Source organism: Telopea speciosissima, chromosome 1 (genome assembly GCF_018873765.1).
Source record: "Telopea speciosissima isolate NSW1024214 ecotype Mountain lineage chromosome 1, Tspe_v1, whole genome shotgun sequence".
Lineage (NCBI taxonomy): Eukaryota > Viridiplantae > Streptophyta > Magnoliopsida > Proteales > Proteaceae > Telopea > Telopea speciosissima.
Window position 1 is genome coordinate 11,198,537 of NC_057916.1, and position 22,548 is coordinate 11,221,084.

General features: G+C 37.4%; 4 protein-coding genes across 6 annotated transcripts; 3 read left to right on the forward strand and 1 right to left on the reverse strand.

The window, feature by feature from the left end:
- Window positions 1-1,941: 1,941 nt before the first annotated feature.
- Window positions 1,942-21,320, reverse strand: LOC122648860 (tetraspanin-3-like). 3 transcript variants are annotated; one of them, XM_043842140.1, is made up of 3 exons: window positions 21,307-21,320; window positions 2,499-3,030; window positions 1,942-2,296 (listed from the first exon to the last, which is right to left on the reverse strand). In XM_043842140.1, exons 2-3 carry the CDS (start codon window positions 3,012-3,014, stop codon window positions 1,952-1,954), a joined length of 861 nt encoding a protein of 286 aa, XP_043698075.1. In that variant the 5' UTR covers window positions 3,015-3,030; window positions 21,307-21,320; the 3' UTR covers window positions 1,942-1,951. The 3 variants fall into 3 exon arrangements, with proteins under 3 accessions (XP_043698075.1, XP_043698076.1, XP_043698077.1); XM_043842141.1 differs by having other exon boundaries at window positions 2,499-3,014; window positions 21,307-21,313; XM_043842142.1 differs by lacking the exon at window positions 21,307-21,320 and adding an exon at window positions 7,860-7,864 and having other exon boundaries at window positions 2,499-3,014.
- Window positions 9,719-9,987, forward strand: LOC122648862 (low temperature-induced protein lt101.2). Its single transcript, XM_043842145.1, has 2 exons — window positions 9,719-9,809; window positions 9,893-9,987. The coding sequence occupies exons 1-2, from the start codon at window positions 9,729-9,731 to the stop codon at window positions 9,974-9,976; spliced, it is 165 nt and encodes a 54-aa protein (XP_043698080.1). The 5' UTR covers window positions 9,719-9,728; the 3' UTR covers window positions 9,977-9,987.
- On the forward strand, window positions 15,104-15,396 carry LOC122659148 (low temperature-induced protein lt101.2-like). The gene is made up of 2 exons (XM_043854312.1): window positions 15,104-15,197; window positions 15,310-15,396. The coding sequence occupies exons 1-2, from the start codon at window positions 15,120-15,122 to the stop codon at window positions 15,394-15,396; spliced, it is 165 nt and encodes a 54-aa protein (XP_043710247.1). The 5' UTR covers window positions 15,104-15,119.
- Window positions 17,914-18,257, forward strand: LOC122648863 (low temperature-induced protein lt101.2-like). Its single transcript, XM_043842146.1, has 2 exons — window positions 17,914-18,006; window positions 18,173-18,257. Exons 1-2 carry the CDS (start codon window positions 17,926-17,928, stop codon window positions 18,254-18,256), a joined length of 165 nt encoding a protein of 54 aa, XP_043698081.1. The 5' UTR covers window positions 17,914-17,925; the 3' UTR covers window position 18,257.
- Window positions 21,321-22,548: the final 1,228 nt, after the last annotated feature.

Sequence of the window (22,548 nt, forward strand, 5' to 3'; positions counted from 1 at the left end):
TACTTTACCTTACCCACCCTTTTAATGGGTGATCATCTTTTTGAGACACCGGGAGAGAGTGGTTGTAGATCAGTGTTTGGTGGAGACTGATTCCGCGGAGGTGATTTAAGGCATTAATAATGCTTCCAAAAGTCCTCTTGAAGCAAATTCCATTGTTGGTTTTAAATGAATTAAAAAAAAAAAAGGGAAAAAGAACGTTAATCGGTGTTATGTGGGCGTATACCTGTGTCCAAACATAATTCGGTGCAAAAAGACCATTGAACCCCTAAACCTTTCCAGGGATATGGCGGTCTTTTTGCGTCAAACAGTGTCTAGATGCATAAGTATACGCCCACACACAACACCGGTTGATGTCCTTTCTCCCATACAAAATAATCTAAGATATTACTTGTTTGAAATGAGTTTTTCTTCACACACGGTAGGCTTGAGGCCCGAGGATGATTGGATGGGACCCAAGGTTATATTCAACAGTACATAGACGAGAGTAATTAAGACCGTATGATGGTGGGTGAACCCTCCTCCTTGGGTGGTGGCCGGAAAACATTCCCCAACTTTATTTGTTTTTTTATCTGGTCAAGTAGGACCTATAGAAGATTAAGGGGTCACTCTATGCTACTTAGGTGATGCCGATTGACATTCCAATCACTAATTTGCTATTTTATTTTTTATTTTTTTTGATGAAAATCACTAATTTGCTATTGTACATTCTCCCATGGTCTTGATTTTTTTATTTTTTTATGTACCTTCATTTGTAAACTTAATATGTGAATAAGAGACCTAGAGATCTACAAAATTTAGGCCTTACTATTCAAGCTACCACGTTACATAACCATGTGTCAGTCTAGAGATTCTTTCTAGACCTACCAGAGTAAGAGCCCTCCACCTTTCCTTTTTTTATTGGACTAAGTTTATCTACATCCCGGGCGTTTCGGGTCCCTCTCATTTGTATCATGGGATTACATTAGAAAGGGATATTACATGATCACATCACTAGTGGAGAAAAGATTTCTCTACTCAATCAGTGAAGAAAACCTTAAATTTTTTTTATTTTAAAAAAAAAACCCAAGTTTTCCTCCACCCACGATTCCATTCACCGAATGCCACGAATGAGTATTAAAAGGATGTTTTGAAACATATTAAAACCCTAGGGGTGGTGGTTGAACCGTCTTCAATGGGTGGAGGAAAACTTTCTCAAAAAAGAAATATCACTAATCATTAAGTTTTGAAATAATTGCATGAGTTGGCATAAAATAGAAGGGGATAAATATAATAAACCACATTTATCTGTCATGTGATTATATGAGGCTACAATTTTCCTTTACTGATTATTGTTGTCCACCCTGAGTACTAGTCCATGTAAGACACGTTGAGATCGGTTGGTAAAGTGGGCTTGAAATGCATAAATTGAATTTGTTTCCTTATCTCCTCCTACCAAACAAGAAATTAAGCACCATAAATGGACAAAAAACACCATTTCACTAATTTATTCCTTGGCCTGGCCGCCTTCAAAAGCTAAGAAGCCTCCCATCGTATTCAACTTTTGCTTTTGCTTGTCCTAACTTTGAAACCAAGCAATTGATCAAACACATGGTCTGCCTCTAGTTGTTGCTGTTCAAATCTGACAATCTCTGTGTACTCCAGTGAAGTTCTCTACTCATATAAAGTTGGAAATTAATTAACTAATTTGATGGTTTCCCTTCAGACAGAAATTAAGACTTAAAACAGAAATTCTTCTACCTTACATTCATAAACTCATAAGAGTTGTAATAAACTGAACCTCCTGATTCCTGAATAAGATTACAATACCTTTTAAGTTCTTTTTAATTCTCAAGATCCAAAAAGAAGGAAAATTATATACAAAACATAACCCAAAAGCCAAATACTGTATTATCTTTTGAGTAAGAGATCATGAGTTTCTGGGTTTGCAGAAGAAGGCCGGGGTTGTTCTTCATCAGAACTGGATCCTGCTTGGTTGAGCTTTAGTCATTCGGGTAGATCCGTAAGGCTCATCGTTATCGATCCTTTTATTGTTCCTGAAGGCAGCAAAGCCAATGATATAGAAAATGACAAGGAGGATTAGAACCACAATGTTGATAACAGAGACTTTCCTCCAGCTCTTCTTGATACTGGCTAATACCCCCGCCTTGCAGGAATCACAGGCGTAGCAGAGTTGGGTTTGGTCGTTGCTCCACTTGGTGCAGTCCAGATCGTTGCTCACTGTTCCTCCTCCATTGTTCCACATCGTCTCGTTCTCGTACACATATCCACACTCCGATGGTGGCTTACAACACCCTGACTACAAGAAACAATAACAGATAACGATAAGGGTGTTTTCCTCATTTAATTAGAGTTTCTCATCTTCTTCATCATTAAAAGCTAAAAAGCTACTTCACATGAAAAGCAAGAAAACCTAACTGAAAATTGAGGATGAAAAATGAAACAGGGAAGAAAAGAAGACTAATGGAGAATATTTAATTGAAAGAACAGAGTTTACTTACTTGGATAGGGTTGAGTTTTCGGAGGTAGAACATGTCAGCAGTCTCAGACACCCCATTAATATGCAAGCCCATCTTGGAGCAGACATGGGAGTCTCTAACACAAGAGCTGATCTTGGACCAGTAGCTATTCTGCTCAACCCTGTCTTTGAGCCAACCGGAGTAGTCGGAGAGGTAGTAGTCGAGGTAGGCGCGTTGCGAAACAGATCTGCCGGAGCCTTTATCGGTGACTCCGTAGGCAAAGATGATGAAACCGATGAGGGCGGCGATGATGAAGAACATGGTGAAAAGGTAAAACCAAAGAAGAAAGGTGTTGCGGTAGCAAGCTCCGACGAAACCAGCGAGTGAAACAACCATGATTGAAACACCGATGATGATGAGAGGCCACTGCAAGAACCTTAAACAGTCGGTGGTGTTGGCTTTGCTGCTCAGCCATATCCCTCCCCCCAAAATCGGAACAGATAGCAAGAACGTCAAGAAATTTACTACTCCGACCAAGCTGTTACTGAATCTCATCATCTTGATTCTTGATTCTCTTGATTCCGGATATACTCTCCCTCTCTCACTCCTTTCCTTCTGAAAGCATAAATTGCAAATTATTAATGGCCGTTATCCTCTCTTCTATAAGCAGATTTTTTTTTTTCCCTGTTTTGTTTTGTTGCTTTTATATGAAATGACAGCATGATGCTGATGATGATAGTAGTGGTTATGGAGCCATCAACCATGTGCATGATGATTAGTACTTTAGTCATCCAGAGTAATCTTTAATATCATTGTACGTTTTTTTTTTTTTTTTTTCCGTAAACATCTTTTTCATTGTACGTTAATCCGGACTACACATGAGAGTATGGTATTTGGTATAGTCTCATCACCAGCATTATCTTTCCATTGGACATTCTTTCCTGCAACACGTAAGGGGTAATGTTGGAAATGCATTCACTCAATATTATATTTTTATATTAGAAATACGAATTGAGATCCTTTATTTTCACCTACCCGGTATTGTCGTGCGCCCTATAGACACAATAAGGTGGTGAAAAGATCATCTTACCCCTGCTCAAGCAAGGATAAATGATCTTTACCACATTTCTGTGTGTAGGGGTGTAGGGTGCACGACGTACAATACCAGGTAGGCATAAGTAACAGGTCCGGATTCTAGAAATACTCCCACACTCATTAAATTTGGGATATTGGGTGTTTTTATATACTAGTTGGTCCTTTTTTTTCTTGGTTTTTTTTTTTTTTTTTGAATCTTACATGGTATCAAATTATTAATATCAGTCATCAATTATCAAAGACTTTGGATGTAATGTTAGCGTGATCGGCATGGCTCATGCGTCTAAACACAGTACTTCCTCCATTGTTCCCATAAAAAAATACTACCCGATCCTCATGGAAAGGTGAAATCCTACCTAGATCAGTACGCACGTGTAGGTTCTAGAGACCCATGCAGTGATGTCTTGCCCATCTTTAAAGTCTTTGGATTAAACCCCCAAATGGTATTTCGCAAATTACCTTAATTGTACATTTATTTTATATGATGGTTGAATCTCTTAGGGGGGAGATAAGTGACGAGGACAAGGACAATAATGGTCATGGATATGATTGAAGTCATGAAGAAGAGTGGGAGTGCACGATTTAATTATTTAATTTAGTTTAATATTTGTAGGTATGGGGGAGAATAAATTGTAGTTGACCAAAATTAATTAATTAAAAGGGAAAGATGCTTTGCCTTTGAAGATTACAAGTACCCAAAAAAAGTGAACGAAGAGCGAACAAAGGTATGCATCATCAGGTGGTTCACATATGGAGGAGGAGGAGCCAGCATAGAAATATAGAATCAAGAAAGCTGTGAAGTGTGGACCCATCACTAATCAACGTGGCATATTTTGATTTGTTATTATTATTAGTAAATTTTAACTCTTTCCCAAGTAGCCAATACTTTTTTTTTTTTCTTTTTTTGTTTTCTTGGGAAAACAAACTCCCAAAGTGGCAAACTCTGAAGCTTGAAAAAGGGTACTTGGTTATGACAAAATGGATTGAAAACTGTTTGGTTTTAGGAAAAGAGGAGCTACTACCCAGGCCGATCAGTCGTGGCTCACCACCTACCCCTCCTTGTATTCTCTTGTCTCTATACTCTGATTTTTCTGGAACATTCTAGCATTAATAAAGTGTTTTTATCAAAAAAAAAAAAAAAAAAAAAAAAAGAGAAAAAAAAAATGAAAAAAAAAAAAAAAAAAAAAGAAGAAGAAGAAAAGAAAAGAGAAAAAGAGAGATGAAGCGATAAGGCTTATCAATGGAAATATATGATAGTCGGTGTGGTGTCTTTGTCGGAGAAGGGGCCAAACGAAGGCCCAATCTAATTCCCCAAAAGCCCAAGCGTGGGGTGCAAGGTTTTAAATCAATGTATCGAAATTTCTGAATTATCTCGATTTTGGGTTTGACCCAAATGAAACCCAAGGTCAAAACTTAGAAACAAGATCTAGCACATCTTGGTTTCAGGGTTTAATCGAAATCGGTTTCAAAACTGAGATTTAAAATCTTAAGTAAATTGATCTTACCCTATAATGATATTGACACGCATCGACCGATACATCTAATTTCATACCGATACGGTAATATTTAGAAATTAAAAAGAATAAAGCTAGAGGGACCCATAACATGAAGGAAGACAATATTCTCCAGAGTTTGATGTCGGTTGAAAAAGCACAAAATAGAGATTCTCCTATTCTATTCTGTTCAGATACGTACATTATTCTGTCCTATCATATGATATTCTATCCATATCTAACCCAGCTGGCTTTCGTATTCCAGTGGAATCATAAACGGCAAAAGGTTAAATGCCTTCAATCGTTGGATGAGAATATATTTGTTCTCTCACAACTTATCCAATGGTTGTAAGACATGATCGTATATATATGTATATGTATACGGCTGCAGATATAACCTTGGTCCATTATACATTTTTCTCAATTAAAGTAGTAAACTCCAAAGAAAGAAAAACTTTTACCCAAAAAAAAAAGAAAAAGAAAAACTTTCGTCAAGAAAGGAGAATATTAACTAACTGAGAAAAGCAACTTTTCGTGTCCGCTCCTAATAAGTTAAAAGGGATTAACCGACTAAGAAAAGCCATCCATAGCCCCCATGTGCATAAAATGTATGCATGCATTGATGTTGGAATAAGGTAGGTATGTACCAGCTGGATCAAAATTTAGGACTTCAATTACCAGTCACGGCTGAAAGGTCCCACCCACTACAACTTTCATAAATATCTTTCCTTACCCTTTCTCCCACCATGGTTTGAGGTATCGGTATCGTATCATCTGATATAATTTTACGAGTAATCGATTTTGATATTTTGCCAATACTCGAAGTAAGGGTACAATAGTAAAAAAAAATTGTATGATACAATCATTCTGTTTTGATGCTATTTGCAAATGACTAATACCCACTCTGATATCGTGCACTAAAACCATGGATCCCACTATTAATGGGATGTCAGATGCACGTCGTTCTGACTCATGGTCGGATACCCCATTGATGATGGGAACTCTTAATAACAATAGGTAAGAACTGAAGTCATCACTAAATTGTACATGACGCATATAAGCATATAAGTTGAATAGGTGAACCAGTCTCATTTTTATGGGACCGAAAAGGAATGTGAAACATCAAATGGAGAATGGAATAGGCCCTCATTCAATTACTACTTGTAATGGTGGGTCTTCGCCTTCCCCCCTTGTTTCAAGGAGGGATATAGACACATGAGAATGCCGGTGTAGGTCACACTCTCGAATAGAAAGCTACTCACCTTCTAGGGAAGACATTTTCTATTCGAGAGCGTAGCTCCCATACCTTTGTGAAAACCCAATCAATGCCCCTCATTTAGTTCAATTCATAGAAGATAAAGAGGTCATTTTATAGGGAGGAAGAGAGAGATAGACACTAGGTGTTGGCTTAGGAGCTACGTTTTTTGGACATAAACCATTTTCCCTTCATTTTAATTAACACTCACTAGAAAAAGGGGTTCTTATAATGTTAATTAAGGTTAGTGATCATTGTCAGGTTTATAAATTCCCACTAGGGTTTTAGTAATCGGTATCTGTAATATTGATGCGGATCGATCTATATCGGTTTGGATTGTGCAGGTTTACCATTGTTTTCTTCAAAAAAAAAATAGATTTTTATTATATTTTTACCCTTGTCTGTACCAATCCACTAATACAAGATCGGCTAGGAATAAATATCAGTCTCCAATGATATTGATATGATTCAACCGATCCGATACCAATTCCTCAAACCATGATTCCCACTCGACAATCAATTTATATTATAAATGACATTACATCGTATCATTGGTCGAATTTCAACACAAAATAAACAGTATATATTGTTCAAAAGTCTCGAATGTTATGTAAATTACAAAAATATCACCGACGTTCGTTATGACATATTGGAGGTTTATGACATTTTTGTAAATTTTCCATACCTTTGAACCACGATTTAACCCACATTGAAATAATGTTATATTAGCAAATTTTCTTATTCCTTCTATTAATACGTTATAAATTTATTGGGTACTAGAAATTAACTTCTACTATTAACTTAAGAGGGAAGTAGTTTTCTGTCCGTGAGTGTAATCTACACCAGTACTCTCACGTGTCTCTCTCTCTCTTCTTTGAAACAAGGGATAGAGGTGTCTTTTCATATGGGGAGGAGAGAGAGATAAACTCATGGGAGTGCTAGTGTAGGCTACACTCTAGAGAGAGTTCTTTTTCCCTAACTTAACTGAATGAAACCATTAAGAATTTTTTTTTATCATGATAATAAAAAAGGTAGATTCATCAAGAAGTAAAATTTCCTATGTAGAAGGTTGAAAGGGTAAGCGTTAAGAGGGAAAGATTGTCGATTCAGGGCTTGCCCTGGTGGTTCGCTACTCCCTTGGGAGAATTGTGTTAGGCGCTTGATCAATGGTTCAAGTCTCCTTAACGACACCTAATCCACATTTAATTGTTTTCTAAGAAGTGGAGCCTTTGGGTAGCATATTTGACCCCTTGTGGGTCTCCTCATTGCCTCCTTGTGGGGTCCTATGGAGGTTGATGGCCGGTGGACCCTTGAATTGCACCAAAACAAAAAGAGGAAAAGATTAGATCCAAAGACCAATGATTATTCACATGGTAGGATAAAAAGGGGTATTTATGGAAGCAAAAGGGACCGTTGTTGCCACCCAAAATGTAGGTGCAGGTGAATGAATGAGCAGAGGATCTAAACTCAAACAAGTAACCTCTTTAATGAGCAGTCATTTCAAAGTACATCAGGCTATGTTTGGTATGCATTTTTTTTAATAGATTCTGGAACTAGGACGTATTCTGAATTCAATTCTTCTTTATTTTCTTGTTTCAAAATATATGTTGGAATCAAAATCTATTCCAACAATACATAGCAAACACATTTTAGTTTTCTAGTATTATCTTGGTTGTTGGTTGCTAAAATTTTCATAAAGGAACTGGGATTTTCGTCATCCACAGTAAACCAATGATGTGTTTGGTATGAATTCTTGGAACGCATATTAGGTTGATTTCACATTCTCGGATGATAAAAACAATTACTTTTATCATCCAAGAATGTAAAATTGGCCTAAAATGCATTCCAAGAATGCATACCAAACGCAGGTCAAAAATCTCTTTATCAACCACCTTTGATTGTTGCGGGAGTACTTCATACAATGAGGAAGGAGAGATCATGACCATTGATTGATAGAGAATCTTGAAAACCTCTCTCTAATAATAAATATAAATAAAACCTCAATCTTTAGCAACATGAGCCTACACGAGAGATATGGGAATTATCTAATTATCCATCTATAGGTTTGATGTTCTATATAATTCGTATTATTTATACATTTTATGGTAAAAGAATAGAGCTTCAGTAACCTGTTTCACTCAGTGTTTGAGGAATCAGGATTGGATCGGTCGATTTGCATTGGAATTGGCAGCAGTTGATTCCAATTGCTATCAATCTAGAATGGTACGATATAGATTTTAGAGTCACTAATGGCCACTTTTAAGGGTATTTTTTATCTGTTCTGGATCATCCAGAACAGAATGAGATTGGAATCGATAATGACCAATTCTAGTCTTAATTCAGAATTCTTGAACCCTGTTTTTTTTTTTTTTTTCTTGATTTTTGGTTTGGTAACTCTTGAACCCTGATTTTCACCTGAACCCATATCACCTACCTGTACGATATCATCCGTATGAGGAGCATTTATGTAGCTAGCTAGGTTATCCAAACTCACCTAGCCACTGGAGTAGTGGCAACTAACCATACACCATAAGTGAAGTGTCATAAATTCGGTCCTACCAATGATATGATATTGTGAGAATAGATCTACTGTACGTACATACAGGTGAACAGACATGTGAGAGGTAACCACTTGTTCTTTTTGTTTTCTTGAATACCTTTTTATTCTTTGTAAATGGCAAAAATAGGACTTGTGTTTACCTCTCACATGTACGTATAGAGAAATTGAACTTCGACATTGTTTACTTTAGGAGGTGTGTCTCACAGTTTTAAAAACGTCATTCTAAGTAAGAGAGAACATAACATATATCCGCATTTTATGATAACTGCCCTAGACGAATTAATTTTCCATGATTCTACAATGTGTGTGAGAGAGGGGGAAAAAAAAAAGGGACAAAAGGGTGGTTGAGATGGGACCTTTATCCGTTGTTGTGCACTGCAACGCTGCTGTGCCATCGTGCGATGCAGCAGCAGCCATATGTGCACAGTGAAAGCAGTGCTGCAGTACAGCGGATAAAAATTCGTTGGGATAGAGGCATATATAGTGATATATATCTCACATCTTTTATAGAGGAGAGAGACTGAAAGGAAGAAGAGTGAGTAGAGAAAATATAATAATAGGTACGTAGGTAATACGCGTGTCCAAATTTCTCCACCACGTGGCCTCATCAACCTTCTTAACACCCGACACCTGTTTTGTTTCTTATAATAAATCTTCTCTGTCTCTCTCTTTCCCCTTATAATTAGCCTAGCAATGTAGCTATACTTCTTCGTTCATCATCTCTACTTCTTTAGGCATTGCAACTTACAGCCACCACTCCCAAAGAAAGAAAAGATAGGTTTAGCAGTTGAAGTGGATTACAATAAATAGGCAGCACCACCAGCAGCAGCAGAAGAAAGAGGTAGAGATATACAATAAATAAGAGGGGAATGGGTTCGGAGACATTCATAGAGGTGATACTGGCCATTTTCATTCCACCTGTTGGGGTTTTCCTTCGTTATGGCTGTGCGGTATGTATATATAATTTCCTTCTTCTTCTTCTAATGATGATGATGATGAAGAAAATTGAAAGTGGAAAATTTGATGGTTGCAGGCTGAGTTCTGGATCTGTTTGTTGCTGACAATATTGGGTTACATCCCTGGAATCATATATGCTCTCTACGTCCTCGTTGGATGATTTATATGTACATATAACTTATGTTGAGTTTGGATAGTTGGATTTGGGTGGTTGGATGTCCGACTTGTCAGGTGTTGATATTTTCACTTAATACTGTCGCACAGCACAGCTTTAGGAATTGGAGAGGATTAAAATCCTATCACTCCTCCTCATGACGACTCTTGAATAATCTGGATTTCTTTTTTTTTAAATTTAATTAAGTAGGTAACATGAAAATAAGATGTATGTTTAATCTATTACAACTATGATTATCTCCTTTTAATTAGTTTTAATTTGGTGTTGTTTTTGTGTGCATGCATGGATATGTTGTTGATGATTATAATAAGATCGATTCCTGATCTCGATGCGCTTGAGCTAAACTAATAATTAATTTGATTCTATAATTAAACTGTGTTTGGTATACATTCTTGAATAGATTTTCGGTTCCTTTTTATTTAATTTCTCGCTTCAAAATGTATTCAACACTTGGAATCTATTTGGATAATGCATACCAAATAGAACTATAGTTCACATCTTTGACAACCCTAACGAGGGAACGCAATGACCATCCTACTTCTGTTCGAACACACTGCCTAGATGGGGTCCACCCCACTTATTAGAGGCATTGGGACTGGCTGTGCAGGGAGCTGGAGGAGATAATTTTCAGCATCAATATAGTTTTGGACACTGTTGTGATGCCAATGATGTGAGGTTGTGTTTGGTATGCATTCTTCACCGGAATAGATTCAGGTCTATAATTCATTTAAAAAATTGGGTTTCATATTGTATTTTAGAATAAGAATCTATATCGTGAATCAATGTAAATTTAAGATGGCCTCATTGGGATGAATACGTAATAACAAAGAAAAAACTAAACAATCACATACAACATGAGAAATTTAATGTGATTCGATACGAATATTTACATTCATCAGAGAGAACTGGAGATTTTTCATTAAGCCAGAAAAAGTTTTCTATACTATTCTCATTTCACAATGTGATCTTCCTTTTCTTGTTTCTAGTTTTTTTTGTTTTTTTTTTTTTTTCTTTCATAGAGACATGTAATGGCCCAAAAGTCGATCCAAACATATATAAGTTTAATCATAATAATAAGAATAATAATAATGGGGAAAGAATGTTTTCTGATCGCGTGCGGTGTGTGGCCCATGCGCTTACACACAGGACTGTATAAAATGATCGTCATGCCTTCAAGTATTTCCACTTTCTCAGTGGCCCTATGTCTAATCGTAGTGATCGCACAATGCATGTGATTAGGTAGCGTTTTCTTTTCTACTAATAATGATCGATGATGTGGATTACTACACAATACAAGACACAAAACCCAACAATTACACAATACCAGACACAAAACCCAATAATTTCCATCTTGATTTGGATTTTGCAAGTCACCTTGAACAAGATAAGTATTGATGCCGATTCCTCAAATTTCAAACAGTGTCTTTTGTCCATCCGTCAACTTAACTAGCATGGCCTCCATACCTGTTTGGGGTGTTTGCAAAGCTCAACGTCGTATACAATAATGTAGGTCCACTGCCTCTCTTGCCTTTGCATGCAATCCGATCTAAGAGATCAATGCCACTCACCAAATCCAAAGCGTGATTGTACAGCTCAATGTCGTACAAAATAATGTAAATCTACTATTTTTGCACGTAACCCGATCTGAGAGATCAATGCTACTCAAAAAATCCAAAGCGTACTTCTTTTCAAATCTGCATGTGTTTAAAATTTGAATTGTCTGCGGTTTTCATCGTTTTCATCATTTTATTGTACTTTTTGCCTGTGTTCTAATGGTAGTTCTACCTATTTCAAGACTTCCTGTAAATCTATAAAGATTATCAATCATTTGTTCTCACATCACAATCATGGTCCCCTCTACAAATCCTAAGAAATCCACCTTCAGACGAAAATATGTAACTTATATGACACATATTCAACTTCAATCAAAGTTCATACAATCTCATCAAATTTGTGAATCTGTATAATCTTAATCCTGACAACCTTGCTTTTAACAGTTTTTGTCATAATGATCATACCACTATTATATGCATGATACATAGAAAATTGATCTCTTATTGAACTCATACGAAATGAACAATCAAAATCTAAAATTCAATATAGAATCTTTGTACTTGATGAAGTAGTGAGATAAGCATCTCCATCACTTCAGGATCTTTCTGCGATAACATCATTTGACTGATTATCTTTGTTCTCCTTCATGTCCTCTTTCTCCTTTTTATCCTCCTTACGCCTTGGATAAATCCTCTTTAAATGATTTTGCTCTTCGTAAAAGTAATAGGTTTTTTGTGATCTTTCAACTTAGAATGACCTTTATACTTGTCAAACTTTTCGTTTCTTATTTGATTTGCTTCTATCCTGACAACCATCTGTAATCCAAAATCATTACTTTCTTCTGACGTTCCTTCATCACTTTTTTTTTTTTGTAATCACAATAGTATCCTACCAGGTGTTGATCTCTCCACCCCGAACTGCACTACACTACAATACAACATTGAGGAATTGGAGAGGATTTAAATTTTGAATCTCTACAACATGAACCTACCTTATTTCAATTATTTCTTGTCACAATTAATGAGTCTACGTACATAGGTTTTTCTTTTTGGGAAAAAGAACTCCGTACGGGAGTGTGGCCTATGGCAGCACTCCCATGAGTCTATCTCTCTCATCTCCATATGAAAAGACATATTTACCCCCTTATTTTGAACAGGAGAGAGATAGACACATAGGAGCGTTAGTGTAGGCCACACTCCCGGACAGAAAACTGCTTCCCTTCCTTTTTTTGTTATTTATCAAAGAGGGATGGTGACCCAAGAGGTCGGCAAGCTAGGTTCACCAATGGTTCGTGCACCTAACTAACAGTTTCCAAAAAAAGTCAATTAAAACAATATTAGTAAAATTTCCACATGCATTTCATTTATATGCCCACTTTGTCATGTTTGTGGGACCCCAATAGACAGTGACTATTAGATCAATTGATGCCTTACCAGTTTTTCAACTTTATCATATAAGTTTGAGAAGTAACATGGAAAATAGACTGTTTGTAGGTCAAGAGCATGATTTTAGATATCGGACTTGGATCAGTCGTATCAGTCGATTTCAATACCTGGCTGATTCTGTATCGTCAGAATGGTTCGGACGAAGGGGTAAAGCTGTAAAAAATAAATCCAATTTTTTAAAAAAATCAAGAGCAAAACCATTTATTTCAAGAGACTACAAATATCTAAATTTCATTCTTTTAAATACATTTTCAGACCTATTACAGATACTTAGTACATAATCGATTTTATGCACCATTGGTGAACCTCGATACCATCTGCACACCATCCCAATCCCTCATTTTCTCCGTTGACCGTGAGTGAAGGAAAACTGCCTCCATCATGGATAAGTAAGTATCCAAGGCTGAGATCCAAGATTGAAAATCCTGGATTGCTTGGCACGCACCCTAGATATTAAGTTGGACTATTTGCTTCCAAAATTTTGAAGAATGTAAATATCTTATTTACAAAATCCATTGAGATATATTAGAGAAGGTCAAATGTTCTCTGGATCGGGGGTGCAGGCTGCACCCAGATACATGGGGAAGGACAAAATGACCGCCCCCTTGAATGACTAACCCATGTGTCTGGGCGTAGCCTGCGCTTCCACACAGAGAACATCAGCCCATTATTATAAAATCTTAAGAATATGAAATTTCTACTCCAATTGAAATGCATAGAACTATTATTACCTACAGATTTAATTCACAGTATTGGTCACTGCCGCGATAACGATATATACCATTATCCATGCACATCGAGCATATCATATCATACTGGTAGGAATATAGGATAAATAGAATGATTCCCATAACTGCGTGGCCATCTTATAAGATAGCCACATAAATAATTCGGATATAAGTAATTGGTCCATATGTAAATTTCAATAACCTGTTCCACCAAGGGTTTTACATATCGGGTTTAAAACAATTGAAACAATCTATTCACTTCTGGCCAATCCCAATTCCAGTCGATCTAAGGAACAAGATTGAGACATCGATATCGAGAACAATATCGATCTTTCCTGATATTGGTCCAGGTAGATTGGTATCGGCTTGAATCGATCAATTTTATCTTTATTTTTCATTAAAAATTGGAGTATTTTTTTTACGATTTTATCCTTGATTCGATATTGATACGCAATCCCAATCATGGATTAAGTGTATGGTATCGGATTGGGTATTGGTCATTTTTCAAAATCGATATAGTATTGGCATGGATCGATCGTATCAAACAAGTTTACCCTTGGGTTTTCATGAAAATGGCTTTTCTTGACTGTTTTACTCATTGTCTGTATCATTTCACCGATACAGTATCAATCAGGTATTGATATTGATCACCTTCAAAATCGTATAATATCGACTTTATCGATACCGATACCAATTCCTCAAACCATGATCTCCCAATCCTAAATCTGAACTCTTGAACTCTGGTTTGAACCAAGGAAGGCAGCCAGTCAAATAAAACAGCAGGCGCGAAGGGAGTAAGCGAAAGGGGGCATATCTGTTAGAGGTTTAGGGTGAGCGCGCGAGGGAGTGAGAGTGAATGGGATTGGACAACCAATTGTTTAGATTTGAGTTATGAAAAGGATAAGCTGGAGAAATATCTAGAAATATCTGACTTACTTTTTACAAAAATATCTGATCAAACTCCTCAATTGATCTAAAACAGATAATGGGTACCGACACTTTCAATTTTGAATTATGGATATGTCGGCTGCTGCTTATCAACGGTACACTGGGGGGATAGCTATTAGGGTGCGACGACATCGAAACCAGCTGCCATATCCACCACTACATGTCGTGTCATCAACCTTCTTCAATTCAATTCGTTTTCTCTCTCTCTCTCTCTCTCCTTATAATAAGGAGTAGCAATATAGCTATAATTGTAGGCTCTCCATCTCTACTTCTTTAGCAATAGCAACTTAGCAAATCCCAATCCGCACCACCACCACCCCCAAAGAAAGAAAAGCTATATATAGATTTGGCAGAGAAGTGGTCCTGCTCCTGCTCCTGCTCCTGCTCCTGCTCCGGCCCTGCCAAAGATCACTAATATAACACTAATATAACAGTAAGTAGCAGTAGAACAGAATGGGTTCGGCCACGTTGATAGAGGTGATACTGGCCATTATCCTGCCACCCATTGGGGTTTTCCTTCGTTTTGGCTGTGGGGTATGTATTAATTATATAATTTCCAATTTCCTTCTTCGATCCTCTTTTGATTTTTCTTCTTCTTTCTGATGATACTGAAGAAATTTGAAAGTGGAAAATTTGATGGTTGCAGGTAGAGTTCTGGATTTGTTTGGTGCTGACACTATTGGGGTACATCCCTGGAATTATATATGCCCTCTACGTCCTTGTTGGATAAGCTTTTTAATAGATATCTATGGATTACTACGGAGCTATTACTACTACTGGGCCACTATCACTCCTCCTCAGGCCGAGACTTCATGAATGATCTGGATTTCCTTTTTTATTATTATGTCAAATAGGTAGATAAAGATGTCTCTATTAAAACTATGATTATCTCTTTTTAATTAATTTTAATTTGTTGTTGTTTATGTGTGCATTTCTCCTTCTTGATGTTATTCTTGTATGTTGTTGATGATTTTTATGGGATCATGATCCTCTCCAATGAGGAGATCGTCCAATGAGGCATCTGACGGTTAGGTTGTGGTTGTCTGGCACACATCTTGGCATGTGCCCAATCAACACGTTCAAGTAGCTCAGTCGTTGGATATTCATTGGACGATGCCCTCATTGGAGAGGAACCAGAATTCCGAATCCAATTTTATGAGCCTTGGGGTGTGATAAAACTTTGGAACCCTTGTTTGTGATACTAAAGTTGTGTTTGGCATGTAGATTCGGGTTTTAGAATGTCTTCTACATCCAGAATCTAACTGAATCTTCATACCAATCACAGATCCTAAGGATGTTAAGTAAATTTGAGATGGTTTCCTTTTACTAGCGTTTCAAATTCTATCAATTTGCTTACTCCAAAAATAAATAAATAAAAAATCAATCAATTTCTAGCTTAATACATTAAATGATTGATCGGTTCAACCCAAACTAAACCGATAAGGAATCTATAAAGCCGGTAAAAACCAAATCAGACCACCCGGATTGAAACCAATAAAAAACCTTTACTTTTAAAATGCATATATATAGGAAAATCATAATTGAATCAGTACCAGCCATATGCTCGATAATAGCCCGATAATAAATCGATCCAAAGTGGATCGAAACCAAAACAAACTTTGGATTTAACAGTTTGATTTTGGTTTGGATTATTACCAGTTTGAAACCGAAACCAGACCTAACCAACCAATTTCCCCCTACCTTTTATTGCGGTATTACCACTTTGGGCACTATATATTAGTGAACTACTTCAAAAATGTCTTCATGACTTCATGATAAATTGAATCCAAACCAGTGGGTGACGATCTCATTCCGTTCCGTTATTAGTTCATACTTCATATAGCGAGTTGGGCTTAAGCCACCTGGCCCATCACTCGTCTAAATATCCTTCCCTAAGATACTTATAATTATTTCTTCACAGCCATCACACTTTGATGGGCCTTGGCCCCCAACCCAAAATTTTAAGCGTAGAAACAATACAAAAGAATTTGATGGGCCCTGGCCCAACAGTTGGGCTGTATCTTGGTGTAAAATGAGAGAGATCTGAACCGGGTACAAAACCGGTCTAATTTTGTACAAAACCAAAACCGGTGAGAACCTAAACTGCGTTAAAACCAAAGTGAACACTCAAACCCTTACTTTGGTGGATCTTTATCCTCTCAGGTTTCCTGTTCGGTATAGTTAGGCCAGTTCCTCTCATAGAAGGGGGGGTGAAAATGACCACCTCACCCTTTGTCCGAACACACTGCTCGGATGAGGTCCACCCCCTCTTATTAGAGGTAGTAACAGAGAACCTGAGGATAATATTCCTACTTTGGTTGATCATGATGTGATTAGGTACGTTTGGGATCATCATACCACTTGAGTGGATTCCATGTATGCGTCGTCTAAGAACCATTATAGTACGAATAACAGTGCTACCTGAATCCCTTGGAGCAATTGTGTGTGGCGTCGATGACTTCCATACATATCGGCCATATCATAACATATTAGTAGAGTCATAGTAACGATAAAACAATCAAATCAGTCGATTCGGATTCTAACAATTTAACCCATCTAAAACAGTAGTACTACAAGGAATATGAATTGTGAGAAGAAGTGATTGATGTCAGACCCCCTAACTATAAAATCTTATTCGCACATGTATATGTATATGGAGAGTCGGTGGGAGAATATATGAATAATAATTTAAAGTTAGCACTTGTATAAGAAGCTTAAGATCGATGATATGTGTGTGTGTGTGTGTTCAAATATGTGTGGAGTGTTTAGATGTTAAAAGTGCTCGATCGATCTGGAGTATTTCTATTGGATTTCAATTTTATCCACAGGGGATACCTTCGCTGAAATATCTTAAAATATCTCACAGTATTATCTATAATAATAATAATAATAATAATAATAAGAAAAAAGGTACTTGGTCTTCACCGACACTTTTAAAAAAAGAAAATCCATTTTTTTTAAAGTGTGGAACGATGGATGTGGTGGCGGCTGCTGTAAGCTATGCTCGACATCTGCCAATCAAGCCAATGTGCCTCTACCACGTGGTGTCATTAACTTTCTACTTTATCTTCTCTCTGTCCTTTATAATAAGGGGAGCAATCTAGCTAACTAGTATACTTGTTAGGTTCTCCATATCCTTACTTGTTTAGCAATACCTGCAACTTACCAAAACCACTCAGGCCTCAACCCAACAATCCCACACCATACCCAAGTAACGAAAAGCTATAGGGGATTTAGCAGCAGCAGAAGTATATAGAGAATGAGTTCACACACGTTGATAGAGGTGATATTGGCCATTCTCCTGCCACCCCTTGGAGTTTTCCTTCGTTTTGGCTGTCAGGTATAATATATGTAATTTCAATTCCTAGCTAGCTTCTTCTTTTGATTCTTCGATCCATCTTCTTTCTGATGATGATGATGATGATGATGATGATGATGATGATGATGATAATGATGAAGCAAGCTTGAAAGTTAATTAAAAGTGGAAAATTTTATGATGGTTGCAGGTTGAGTTCTGGATCTGTTTGTTGCTTACAATATTGGGGTACATCCCTGGAATTATATATGCCCTCTACGTCCTCGTTGGATAACTTTCATTTTTTTTTTATGTATACATGGTCCTGGATGGATGAGTTGGAGCTATTACTACTACTGGGCCATCACTCCTCCTCAGGCCGGACTCTTCATGAATAATCTGGATTTTGATCCTCTTTTTTTGTTTTTTTTGTTTTCTAATGTCAAATAGGTTGGTTGATAAAGATGTCTCTATTACACCTATGATTATCTCCTTTTGATTATTAATTTTAATTTTTTGTTGTTTGTTTATGTGTGCATTCCTGGATGGATGTTGCTGTTGTTGTTGTTGTTTGGATGATTTTAAGCTTTGGGCGATGATATAGCTTTGGATCCTTTGTTTCTGATATAAAGGTTGTACGTGTTTGGTATCTAATTCCATAAATAGATTCGGGTCTATATATAACACATTACGAGAAAACGGAAAAGAATTGGATTGTAGAATGCGTTATTGACTTCTAGACCTAAAATAAATTCTGGGAGTGGATTACGAAACACGATCTAAGTTTGTAAAATAAATTCAATAAGGGATGGGTGGACCCTATCCGGGCAGAGTGTTTGGACGGAGGTAGGATGGTCATTGCCCCACACCCTCCTCTCCTCCCTTGTTAGAGGCATTGAGGAACTGGGCTGGACAGGTAACTAGAGGAGATAAAGATAATGTAGTTCATCTCTAGAGAACCCAGCACGCCTAGGGTGCTGCCAGCTGTTGGGCTGTGTCGCACACATCTCTAGGTGTACGTTGAGATGTGTGTGGCATAGCTCAACTGTTGGATACCCCGTGAGCGTTGGGTTCCCTGGAGACGATCCTAATCCGGATAAAGATCCCCGACCTTTTACTGCGGTATTACCTCTTTAGGCACTCAATAGTCTATATGGTGAACTTCTTCAAATATGCCTAAATTTAATCCAAGCCAGTGGATGAACGGTTCTCATTTCCGTTCCGTTATTAGTTCATATCTCGAACATGGTGGCGAGATGGGCTTAATAAGCCGTATGGCCCATTACTCATCTAATAATCCATCTCCAACATACTTTTTAATTCTTTTCTTCACCTTCATCATACTCTGATGGGCCTTCTTGGCCCAAACCCAAAATTTTAGGCATACAATATACAATTAACATAGAATTTGAAAGGCCCTCGCACAACCCAATATTTTAATGGTCTTATCAAATCAAATTGGTCTCTTTTTTACAGTTTTTTTAAGGGTTTCACACTTTCCTGGCAAATTCTGGAAGCTTTCACATCAATTCCGACCGATTCATTCTGATCTGAATCAGATCGGTTGGCCGGTTCAGGCTTTTAAGCCCTGTTCAACAATTACATTGCTTCTACACCAAGATTACATGAGGAGGGACCACAAAAGCAGAAATTATTTATGGCGAGTCAAACAACATCAAAGTAAGAAGTACTAAATCTCACCCTCTCCAACCTAGCTTTCCTAGCTAGAATACAACCCTAATTAAAACAGTTTATAAGAACATTTGATATGCATTCTAAGTCAAATACGCATTCTCATGTGATAAAAATAATAGTTTTATTATCAAAAAATGCAAAACTAGATGATAAAAATAGTTATTTTTATTATTTAAAAATATAAAATCAATTTAGAAAGTATTCTAAAAATGCATATCAAACTCGCAGCTGTAATGTCCAATATAGTAAAACATTCTCATGGCAAACCCGATCCTCTTGCTTAGGAATTAAGTGCACCAAGTCCTCCACACTTATCCAAACTTGTAAGGAATTGCTACTCAAGAACAGTGATCCCTGAATCCGTTGGGGCAGTCGTTTGGCTTTGACTTCCACCCTACTTCTTGCTACATCATTGTCTGTCTATCCCAAGCAAAACAAATTTGATTACGATAGATAAATAACAGTGGAGGCCCACCCAATCTCCTTACAAAAGTGATTCCCATCACCACTTATAATCAAAATAAAATGATCAGAGGCAGGCAAATTGGTGATGTCGGCAGATGAGCAATCAAGATTAATAATATGGGAAGGAGATTGAGATGTAAAAGTTACAAATAATTATTAGAGACCAGAAGACACAAATCGGCCTGGTTGGGCCAAAAATGACCAAAATCCAGGTTTTGCTGGATTGGTTTTGGTATCGATAAATAAATAAATAAATATATATATATATATATATAAAATAAAAAGATCGGTCAAGAAAACCCCATAAAATCATGTATCGGATTGGAACGACCGATCCACTAGTACCTTGTAGATCAATTTGATCGCCTCTGATTGGATCAAGGTGCATAGTCATGGTATCGGCTGGATCGGATTGGATTGGATTGGCTCGGGATTGCCCAAACTCAGACAAATTATGACACTTTGCCCCTGTTTTTTGTTAAATTTTGATTTTATAAAAAACCTTTTTACCCTTATCTGTACAGGTGGATCGGATTGATATCGAGATTGATCTCAATCGATACCGATCCAATCCGAGATTACGAACCTTGGATCAGATACCTCAAGCAGTGATCCCAACACTCTAGTAGCCCCGAGTTTTTTGAAAATTCACAGGAGAAAAAAGACATGCCAACTAATTTCTAGTTGTTTTTGAAAATTCACAAGAAAAAAAGACATGCCAACTAGTTTCTAGTTGCACCTTGTGGTACCCATTTGAGAACAACATGATGATGGACGGCTTAGATCAGATCTAAAATTGATCGAACAGTAACTAGCAACCCAAACCTCAAACTATATATTCTATTCTTCCGGGAGAAATTAAGCATCAAGGCAATGGCTCCACTGTCCCACAACCCACAAGGGTATACATCTATTATTTCTTTCTTTCTTTCTTTATATAACTTTATATTTGATGTGTAGCTGTTGTTGCTTGTCATCAAGATCAAAAGCCAAAAGGAATGCAATTATCTCTCTTGCTGCTTCTTTTTTAGCCATAAGATCTCTCTTGCTTCAATTGCAAACCAAGTAAGGTCTTTCCTTCATTTCTCCTTCTCTTGTGCACCCATCACCCATCACACCCAATCAAGTGGCCTTCCCCTTATCAATTCAGCTGGAAGGCCCACTACCATTCGAAATAATGAAAACCTCTCTCTCTCTCTCTCATTAAAGAAGATATCTAATTCTTTAAGGTGTGGTTTAACAAACACTCCACGGGAGTGATTCTGGTGATTTTCTGTTCTAGGGGAACACTTTGGGAGTGGAATATGGTGTAGGACTTGGACAACGTTTACTGTTTAGCAGGCATTGTTAAGGTTTACCGAAAAGTGGGAGCCTTGTGTACTGGGTATGCCCTTTAGTTGAGGTTACCAAAAAAATGAAAAAATAAAGGCATACCTTGTTTGTCAATTAGGGGATGAGAAAAATATGGTGTCCGATACATTGGAGTGCAAGTCCAGCATAGCAAAAGTACAAATGTACAATGCACAAAGACATATTTGTCTTTGTCCAGACACATGGGGCGGGACATGGGAGGGGTTTAGGTCATTCAGGGGGTAGGCCAATCATTTTGCGCACCCTCACGTGTCTGGGCGCACCCTATGGCCCCAGTACAGAGAACTCAACCCTTTTGGGATAAATCTCTCTATTCAATATCTATAGAGCGAGTTGAGATCGACTACCTACATGGGGAGCAGTGGCCAGTGGGTCTAGATCTCAACCCTCCATGAGCTATGGGACCCACGCTTCGTAATCTTGAATTGATTGATATCGATTGTATCGATCTAATGATGCGGCCATAAGGTAAAGAGGTAATAAAACTCGATTATTGTTAAAAGGCAAAGGGTAAGATAATAGAATTAATATGAGAAGTTACTAAAATCAATCAAAACTGACATTTAATCAAGGTGTAGGAGTGGAGGGGAGCTGTGTTAGACATGTAATCAGGGTTTAAGGAATCGGTTCCGGCCAACAATGATAATGATATCAGATCCATAATTAATATGGTATGGATAAATGGTAAAAAAAAAAGGCAAAATGGTAAAAATATGGTTCATAATCTGTATTTTGAGGGCAAAATCATCCAATATTGGACCGATACCGCCTACCGGTGTATGAGTGTATCCAGCTGCCTAGTGTAGTGGAAGATATCGTATATTCCACATTTATTTCATAGGAAGGCCTGTGGCTGTGGATTGTACAACGAACTGGTTGAAACTAACTGGTTCAGCACAGATGGAACCCAACCATTATCGATTTGTTTTCAAATGAGATCAATGGAATTGGAAAATCGGACCAAATTGAGACTAGATCAATAGTAATCTGATAAGAAATCAAAACTAATAAAATCAGGATTTTCCACAGTATAGGATAAATGACTGCCCCACCCCC